The 10,427-nt window shown below is 34.2% G+C and overlaps 1 protein-coding gene across 3 annotated transcripts in view; it reads left to right on the top strand.

Annotated features, from left to right (window-relative positions):
* TDRD3 (tudor domain containing 3) overlaps positions 1 to 8,705 on the top strand; it is a gene marked incomplete at both ends in the record, with an annotated part of 94,834 nt that extends 86,129 nt beyond the window's left edge. For 2 of the 3 annotated variants that reach the window (XM_079549790.1, XM_079549791.1), the window contains one exon: positions 8,586 to 8,705. In XM_079549790.1, coding sequence (XP_079405916.1) covers positions 8,586 to 8,705 — 120 coding nt within the window. The remainder of the gene's footprint in view (positions 1 to 8,585) is intronic. The other variant, XM_079549792.1, reaches the window with a different exon arrangement.
* Positions 8,706 to 10,427: the final 1,722 nt, after the last annotated feature.

A 10,427-nucleotide genomic window follows, 5' to 3' on the forward strand; every position in this document is an offset into this window, starting at 1 on the left:
TTTTTCTGGATAGTTGCTGGCAGTATTTTCTGATTACATACTACATTTTACAGAGCAGTAGGTGCTTCTTTTCCCCTCCAGAAGTGTATGAATTGCTTAAGAATGCAGTTAGTGCAAGTAAGTTGAATGCTGAGCATAGAGTTTTGGGTATTCTTTGTGGCAATATGTTTAGGTCTATTATTGTATAACCTGTATAAACCAAACTTTTCTTGAGGTCATCATTTAACTTTATGTTCTAAAAAACTGGACGGATAGTTTACTTTAAAAAAACAAATAGGAGTGGGGGAGGAAAGAACTAAGCGTTGTCTGTGGGAGAAAAGGAGAATAATTTGCTGTTCAAGTTCAAAAATTATGTTGTTTACTCCTGACAATTTCATATTGCTGTGTATTATATGTGGCTATTTTTTAAATGCATTTCCTGTTTGTGGATTTTTTTTCTTGTTCAATTGAGAAAATTTGATGTGTCTGCAGGGTGAATGTTCTTTCTGTTACACAGTTCACTTCACTGTCTTTTCTTTTAAAAATAAACTTTTCTTTACAAATAAACTTTATGTACGCATAGTTGGATATTGATTCTGCTCAATGTGAACAAGTTTTTTACTAATAGAGTTTAGTATTTCTGTTTTGCTTTTGTGATATGGTATATGTGGCTTAAATATGTATTTCTTAGGAAGTTTTAAAATTTATGTTGAGACTTTTTGTTGAGGACACAGCGACAACTTGCATGAGAGAATGTTTGCATCATAAGCCCAAACATTACTAGAAGAGTTACAGATTTATTTTTGTGTTAGAGAGAATGAACACAACTGTGAATAACCTGTGCAGTACCCTTAAAGAGAACAGATGATCTAACAAATTGTCTACAGGATGATCATGCCCGAGGTTTACACTACCCTAGTTTTATGGGAACGTAATTGGGATGCAGTTTATTTAGAAACTGAGTGCTTTGTCTTCAGAGTTGAAGAAAAGCAATGAATTACAAAGAAGTTCAAATGACTGACTCCAAGTAACTGTTGTGAAGCAGTTAGCAGTCTCAGATCCATGTATGTAAATTCACCTCTTCATCTGTCTGTTTTGCATTTCTTGATTTTTCTGAAGGATCAGCAATTTTTTCATCATTTGGTTATCACTTGTTTCTTGTCTCACTCAAAACTCAGAACGTAGTTTATCCCAACAGTATCTATTGGAAAGCTCTGCTGATTTTGTCGCAGCTTACATTTTCAGCAGAGGAAAAAGAAATATTCAATAAAAACTTTATTACTGTTTGTTTGTGTTCCAAGATTTCTGAATCACTTAGTATATTCTTAGTATCTTCAATTCATTGTAAATTGATAAATCTCTTGATCTGAAGTATGCTTTTCGTAACTGTACAAAAACTAACCATTATTTGACTTCTGATGTTTGTTTGGTGAAAATGAACTGAATAGATTTATTATCATTTATTAATTTACTTCTGTTGGAAAGACTGGTCAGGAAAGTGTCAATGGGAGGTTTTGGTTCTGAAAGTAAAAAGCCACAAATGTTAATGTGTATTTCCACGCCTTCTAGTTTTATGTACCAAAGTTAGGAACGTATTTTCTATGTGTGTTCAGACAAACATGTACCCTCCTAAGGTAAATAAAAGGTTTTTTTGGGTTCTGTTCTCTTCTGTTTTTAGCTGATTTTATGGCAACTTTAATTCATTCTCATTCATTTTTGAGTTTGGCTGTTCTCACATGAGGAAAAAGTCAATTTCTTGTGTGAAAGATTTTATACACAGCTTGAAGATAGAGTGTAGTGTTGTATTTATAATATACATCAAAATTTCATCTAATTTAAGAAGCAGAAGAGCGAAAGATAGCCCTAGTTCAGTATGTTAAAAGTATATGCATGTGGTGGGCATTCAATTTTACAGATTCTATATAGAAGTCTTACAGTATCATACTGCAATAAGCATAACTCTTGAAGAAAATTAACAGCAAATATGTTGAATTATTCTGTAATAGATGCTTAAAAAATGTTCTTGTCACAAAGTGAGTCCTTGATTAAGATTCTTGAAAAATATACATCAGTGGTAATTTCTTTTTTTTTATTTGTGCTTTTCATGCCTCATTTGATAGCAATTTTTGAAATTATGCCCTAAGGGGCTCTATGAAGATATAACTTTAAACTTAATCTTTTAGTCCTTTTTTCTTTTTTTTTTTCTTCACAACATCCTTTTCATTCTTACTTGTTCTAGAACTTGAAGAATCCATTTACATATTCAGATAAAGCCTTATCAAAAGCTTAATGGAATATGATAGATGGTTCAAACTGCTTTTTCATCCAAATATCAGATAACAATATATAGCAGTTTTAAAGATAAGTTTTAGGATTTGGTAGGAAAATTGTGATATTCTACTTCATGGCTATGGTGTGATTTGTTTTTTGTTTTTATTTTTGTGTTTTTAAATATATCTGGAAAATCCTTCGATCTGTTTTTGATTGATACAAGTATAGGTAAGTAGAAACTACAAAAATCAAGACTTAAAATACTCAAGATTAAAACTGTGATTAGGCAAAAGAAACAAGTTTGAAGAAAGGAATTTAACAAAGCAAGAGATCATTTCATGTGTTAACAGCAAGGAACAGCTGTTGCCAGCAAAGTGGGCAGTACATAGAAGCATAAAATCTGGCCCAGGAAATGGGAACCAAAATGCAGATGAAAGAGTGTCGTTCATTTTTCAAGAACGGAAACAATGTGTTTTTGTATTGATTCCAGCAAGTTTTCCATGCATCCAGTATGTGGTTGAAGTTAAAATTACAGCTTAAATTGAGTCATTTTATAATACTGAAAGAGAAAATGCTTCTTGGACTTCTCTCTTCTTTCTCTCGTGATTCCTGGCCTCATTCTATTCCTTCACCCATCCTTGTGTAGGCTTTACTGCTCATTTGTAATAGCCCACAGAGAGTTACACACTATTTTTTTATTGGAAAACTTCCAATAACAAGGATCAATTGAAATACCTTAGCAGAAGAATGTGGTAGATAGAGCAGAACTTTCTGTCCTTAAATAGGAATAGATGGAGGTAACCTGTTTGTAGATAACAAACTGATGGAGCTGATCAGCTGTAACCTGCAACTAAATAAGCATGAGCAGAACATGAAGCAGTTGAAGCTTATGTGAATTCAATCCTGCTCTTTACTTTCATCCACATAATTGTTCTTGGAAGTCATGCATGCTATAGTAAAAATATATAAGTACTCTGATTCAGATCTTCCAATTCTAAGCCTGGAGTTGCTAATTTCATATCTGTGTATAAATTCATCTTCCTCTGAAAAGTTCAGAACAAGTTGTTCAATAATTTCTTTCAAGAACACTGAATTCTTATCATTGGTCAGTGCCAAACTACTTTTGGATCTGACTCAAAATAAGTATTCACTCTCAGAATGTTATATGTTTCTAAACTGTTATTTTAACACACTGATTTGCAATTGAAATTGAAAAACCCTTTCATGAAATACAAACATACTCTACTGAAGTACTGATAGTTTTAAAAGTAAATTCGTTTTTAAAGTATATTAAGTGCTGGATTTACAGCTTCATTTTGCAGCTGTGAAATCCATTGAATTTTCAATGTAAAAGTAAGCCTAGCTGATAAAGTACAGTGCTAGTAAAAGCTCTTGAGAATATATGGGTCCAAAATAAAAAGCGGTGAGTGTGTACATATTGCTATTTTACACTTGTTAAGTCCTCATCTTTCTTATGAGAGGGAATTAAAGTAGCATAAGCATCAGCAGATTTTTATGGCAAAACTTTGAACAGAAGCTGAAATTCTCAGTGATTTATGCTCCCTTCTTTGCTATCTCATTTTAAATACCTAAATAATACTCATATCCATCACTCTCTCTGATGCTTTTCGAATCTGTTACTGCAATATTTTTTTGGTGCGTTTCACTGTTTGCACTGTAGACTTTGTTTTTTTCTGTGAGTTTGCCAATTGCCCATGTTTTCTGCCATTGTGCTCGTAGACAGAGTTTTGCTTGCATGTTGGCTATCTACATAGCCAAGTACTAGAAAACTCAGTCCCTGATTACAGAGTATTTCAATAAATAATACTGAATAAGCTGAAAGAATGAGATGATCAAATTTACTTATTTTATCATAAATTTTGTATTGTAAAGCTTCTACTGTTAATAGGACAAAAATACCCCAAGGAGGTGGCAAGTGTCCGAGGTTGTGGCCAACTTTAAAAAATGTAGTCAGATCTTGTATGTGTAAGTACGTGGGAAATTGTATAATTTAGAATGTCACTGATTTGAAAGCAAGCAGCTAATAAGGCTTCAAGATGTGAGACCTAAGTGACTGTAGGATAATATGCAGAGGGGTGAAATTTTTAGGTGGAAGAACACAAGACACAAAGATGAACGCACTAGAGAACTTAAGTTTTGCCTACAAAGGTTAGATGCTGTTCCAGAATGGGGAAGACAGTTTTGAGAATGATCTGGAGAGATTTTACAGTGAATTGAGATAAAGGAGATGGACTCAGAGAAATCTGCTAGATGGAAGTAGAATTAAATAGCAATAGAAAAGAAAGGAAGAGACATCAGTAGTAGATGAGGGTAAGTAATTGACAAATGGTGGAACATAACAGATAAAATTACTTGTAAAACAACAAGCATTGTTCAGTGCAGATATGATTTGACAAAATGTGATTTTTGAAAATATTTGATCTGATCAGGATAAAAGGAATAGGTAAAATGCAAGAAACAGAAGTCAAATTGTCATTTGACATAAAGATGTCACCCTTTATGTCACCCCTTTACCTCAGTGGTAACTGAGCCTGTTCAGTAAATGTGACAGTTCCTCATGGTAGGTGCAATACTCCTTCCTTATTCTTTCACCCATATTAATGGAATCCTTTATAAGCAGCATTGGACCTATCTGGCAGCCATTGTGCCCACTTGCCTTCTCTGTTTCTGGAGTGGAAAAGTGCAGGAGGACCCTCGCTCCTGCAGGAGGCTGCTGATAGACTAAACTGTTGAGCAAACTGCACTTGTTGAAGTATGAGAGTCAGTAGGTTGGAATCAAAGGGTATTTTTCCTGTGAAGCTGCTTGATCTGACAGAAATCCTGAGTTCCATTCAATTTCATAATTTTGTTTAGTTACTACTTGGAGCAAGAAAGTAGATTGAATTTGTCAGTAGTACTAGCGGTGTTTTGTCTCAACACAGAGCAAATTTCATCTTGTGAGTGAAAAAGTTCAGATAGCTCCAATAAAAGGAAGATCTATTATAAACAACTACTTGGCTACACCTATTGATGGGTTTTACTGCTGCTTATGAAGAGATAGCTACATTCCAGGAATGTTACCTGCCTCTCAGATGGCCCTTGAAAGTGGGACTACTGCTCTGTGTGCTCTTCCTCTCTTGCTGGGAAAGCTCACTCAACATTGTTTGAATGGTGCTCAGCTATTGATGATCCCAGTGGCTTTGTTTAAAGTCCTTCCTTGTATCAGGACCTTGCAGTGTGCATGGTAATTACATCTCAGAGGTTAACACAGCAATAGCCATGCTGCCTCAAGACAAAGATCCGTCTTATGTGGCACACTGTCTCCACAGTGCACGCTTGGACGAAGAGGGTAGGAATGAGCATTGTTCTGCTCCTGCTCCCAGCACTCAGTGTTTTAGGGAATTTGTGGATAAGAAGTCCCATTGACACTACTGTTTCTAATGACTGTGGAAGGACTGATACTCTTGGGGTTTTCCTAGACTTTCCTCAAACTTGCTTAATCCTTTGGCCTCCACAGTGTAACTGTGTTTATTGCAAAAATATGGCTTGATTTTGCTTGTTAAGCAGGTGAGGTGAGTTATGCTCCGCAGCTGTGATTCTAGCTGTAAATGTCTCTGTTTGTTGTAGGAAGGTTGGGTTAGACCTTTGAGGTCCTTTCTAACTCAGATGACTCTATGGTATAAGGATATAAGGGAAAAGTCTTTTACGGTGAGGGTGGTGAGGTATTGGCACAGGTTGCCCAGAGAGGTGGAGGATGCCCGCCCCTGGAGACATTGAAGGCTAGGCTGGACCAGGCTCTGAACAACCTGTAGGCTCATTGTGGGGGAGTTGAACTAGATGACCTTTAAAGGTCCTTTCCAAGTCTGAGGATTCTGTGATTCTGTGATGAAGGACTTCAACAGAACTGTCAGTAACTATGCGGAACTCTGTACATAGAGAAGGAGAGAATAGAAAGGTATCCTGTTGCTAGCTCTTTCTTTTAATTTGCTTCAGTGCTTGTTTTCATTATTTTTTTTCAGTGTCTCAAGAAAGAGAATGTAATTTCACACTTTGTTCTTACCTATTGTAATGACAGTACATGAACTACATGCATCTGAAGATTTCATTCTGTGAATAAAGACAACCAAACCAAAATGGCCTATTTTTTGAGATAAATTGTAGTTTTAATTTGTTCTTACTGAGTTCAGTGGATCAACAGCATAGTTTTTGAAGTTCGATGGAGATTTGCTGCTGTAGATATTTTCTATGGCATAGTTACCCTCAAAAAGAGGCTGTTAGAGATGAGATACAATGCACTAAACAACTTAAATCCTGATCTTTTTGAGATCCGTAGGCTAAGAAAGTTACAGAGGGAAGACTAATGTCTGATTTGCTGCAGTCTCTTCAAAACATTGGTATGCATTTCTAATTTTCAGTTGTACATTTGACATTTAGTCTTCCAGCTTTGTTGAAATCCAATTTTCATTTTACACTTAAAGAATAAGCTGTTATATTTAGATTGAAGATTTTGGAAAGAATCTTGAGAGAACTTGCGGTGTTAACATAACTTTATGCTTTTATCTTATCTTTTCAACTCCTAATGCTAGTTTAGTTTGTCTTGTCAGTGATGGGAGATGACTACTGCAAAATGTGTGATTTGTTGTTGTTGTTAGACCTCTACGTTCCTATATCTTTCTTTTGGGTAATTAGTCTCCGTGAGCCTCTTTGTATGTGGGAGCAGTGCTGCAAAAAATAAGTATGGAAAAAGTCCGTAGTTCTCAGCCTGTGGCTGCACTGAAACTAAAATTATTTCATTATTCTCTATTTGATTGTGTTGAAATTCTGTCTTATACAGTTATTGCCGACTTTCAGTAGTAGGGAAATCACTAGCTATGTTTTCTAACTTGGAAAAACAGCTGTTCTTGAAATGCAACATTGACCATAGACATGTCTTTTAAATATCTGATCTGGCCGTCAGGGATAATGTCTGGCATTATTAGTTTCAAAATGTGTGTTTACCAGCATTTAAGTTAATTCAGCATGAGGTGTTATTTCTTGAGGAAGACTTGGTTGTTTTTCTTTTTTTCTTTTTTTTTTTTAGTGTTGTTTACAAAGAAATCTAGTACATTTTTCTTTCAACCTCTTATAATGAAATATTTTTCTGCTCTAGTTTGCTTGTTCTTCATTATATGCATGTTGTACTCTATTACCTTTGCTTGATGTTGAGGTTGTTGATGAATTCATAATTACTAAATATTCTTAGTCTATGTTTCTCTGCATTCTTAGATTGTGAAAGGAAATTAAGAATTATATACTCAATACTCTTCCCAGAAGTGTTTTTTCCACCACATTCCCAGTAATCCTGGTGCCTATTAGAGTTTGGTTTTAGGATAGTTAATAAATAAATCAAAAATTATAGCTACTACCCTTAGAAACTATTTGAGAAACTCCTGCTCAAGAATGAATATATTTATATATATATATGTATTTATATATTTATATATAAATTTATGTATTTATATAATTTATATATTTATATATAAATGTATTTACAAACAGTGCATAATTTTATTTTTCTTTTCCATTTCTCTTTGTTAAAAGTTCTGATGCTCTGGAAAATCTTCTCTAGACCAGTTATTTCTGTTATTCTTCTTTGAACACCATATAATTTGTCAGTGTGTTTCTGGTATTGAGATTCCTAGAAGTGAATGCATTGTGTACAAATGTATAATACATCTTGGTTCTATTTATTATTTCTGCTTGTAGCAAATTCATATCTAAATTACTGTCCACTATGCTTGTAGCTTTTTTTAAATTATTATTATTTCATCATAGATTTGTGTCTGCTACTTCAGATCTGTGTTTTGAGGATGCATATTGCTAGACTTTGTTCCTTGCCTTTCCATTCCTTAATTCTTAATTAATTTCAAACACATTTCTAAACTCCCCTGAACAGATATTTTTCTTCCTCTGGCAGGTTACTAAATTTATTTTTCTTATTGAGTTTGCCTGTACAACTCTTGGAGAATAATTTCTGCTCTAATACATGTGGTTTTTTCTTCCTGCAAATATTTAGTGACTTCTGCTACTGCCTTGAGGACTGAATTTTGAGATTCTTCATTTTTTTTTCTGCTGGATTTCCTAGGGTTTTTTTTTTTTTTAAGGGGCTATTCACTTAGAATACACTAAGAATTCACTTAAAATTCACTTCTTTTATAAAGTGTTCAACCACACAGAAGCAGCAGTTCCTATGCATGCATACTTTTATTTATGTGTGTACATTTTTAAACGTGTGTATATGTATATATAACTCACATACCTACTCATACTTTTAAAACAATGCTATTTACCTACAGGAGGATGAAGAAGAAACATATGAGCAAACTCTAGAATTCCGCAGAGGAGGTGATGGTCAACCAAGGCGGTCCACGCGACCTACTCAACAATTTTATCAGCCCCCAAGAGCTAGAAACTGATTAATAAGAATTAAATGGTAAATATATCATATTGACATTTCATTAATGGATTTTGATTTCAAGAATAGAAGACCTGAATTTTTAAGTACTTAAGTGTTTTTCTGTCTTTGTGAGTTCTATGAAAGATCTTTCTACAGATTTGCTATTAGTTGGTTTGTGTAACAGCCCTAAACGCTGGTTAGTAGGCTATGAGTATTTTGAACAAATAAGATACTGTAATTTCTATAACACAAGCAAATATAAAATGTGACATTCCTTAAAAAAAAAAAAAAAAAAAAAAAGGGGGGATTTTTTTCCTCTTTGAAAAAAAAAACAACTGAGCAAGTCAAATATGCTGTATTGCATTCATTTTACCTTTGAATTTTCTAAATCATTAATTTTCAAATTTTCATTAAAGGTCTAATCCAAATAAACAGATCATTGCAAAGTTGTAATGGTTGATATCTACAGTGTCTTTGTTTTGCATCTAATTTTTTAAGGACCAACTGATTTTTTTTCTAGGCTCTTTTGATATCTTTCGTTTCTTCATTCTTTCACCTCTGGCTGGCTTATAGATGCTGCTAGTCTCTGCAGCTTTTCGTTTGTTTGAAATGCAATAAATATGATTTTGCTTTTTTAACCATATTCCAACATACTACTTTTGTCTGGGGGACTACTCTCAGTACAAGGAGAAAAAAATTTACTCTTGACTCTTTCCAAGGTGATAATTATTTTGTATTTTGTCCTTAGTCTAATATTTTCTATTTTAAGTATATCAATCACTATCGATAAGCATTTCATGAAATAATTATAAAATATGCAGAAATAATTTGGGTATATGCAGTGAGCTGTGTTCTAAACTAGCTCTGTCATCTCAGGGAGATGTCAGTGTGATCAGCCTAATGGAATATGCTCAGTATAGAGGACTGTCAAAACTTTTTTGTGTGTGTGTTTAGGTAATATTTTTGATACTTTGAAATTGCACAGTAGAAGTTTGGAAGGCTGCATTTGGTTTTTGTGAGGAGGGAGGATGGACAAGACAGACATCCCAAATGATAATTACTCTTGTATCTCAAGAAGAGTGAAAGATTTGTTGGAGCGTAGGGAACAAGTTTATGGTAGCAATGGTAATGGGTGGACGGTTGGAATTAGACGATCTTACAGATCCTTTCCAACCTTGTGATTCTATGATTCTAAGTCTTATAAGACAAAGGTATTTGCTCTCTGTGGGTTTGATTGCACCTTGCTTTGAAAATGAAAATGAAAATGAGCTGATCTCATTTGCGTATTTTGGTAGATAAAGCGATGTCAGGAAACTTTCAGCCTGACAGAGTGGTAATTACATTTATCAGATGTGGTTTACGGTTATCCATAGTACATCTCGTGCTGCTATATATTTTAACATTATGTAGAATTTAGAAATGCATAACATGACCAAATGAAATCGTTCAAGACTGTGGAGCTAGAGAGAAACCAGTAATAGAAATCTATTAAACTTCACCAAAATTAAATGGAAGGTGAAGTTGGTTCCTCTCATTTTAAATGTAGGAAGAAAATCAAACATAGTCCTTTCTGGTTTGTTTCCAGTTCGTATAAACCTTTACAACAATGTTAAGTGAAAAGCTCAAGAATATTGAATGTCACTTCATGGAAACGGATTTCTGTGTTTTTTCATCCTTTTAATCCTGAGCTTCTGAGAGAAAGACGTATACATATTTCTAAAAGCTTTAGATAACCTGTTTG

The sequence above is a fragment of the Tetrao urogallus genome, assembly GCF_951394365.1.
Source record: "Tetrao urogallus genome assembly, chromosome: 1".
NCBI lineage: Eukaryota > Metazoa > Chordata > Aves > Galliformes > Phasianidae > Tetrao > Tetrao urogallus.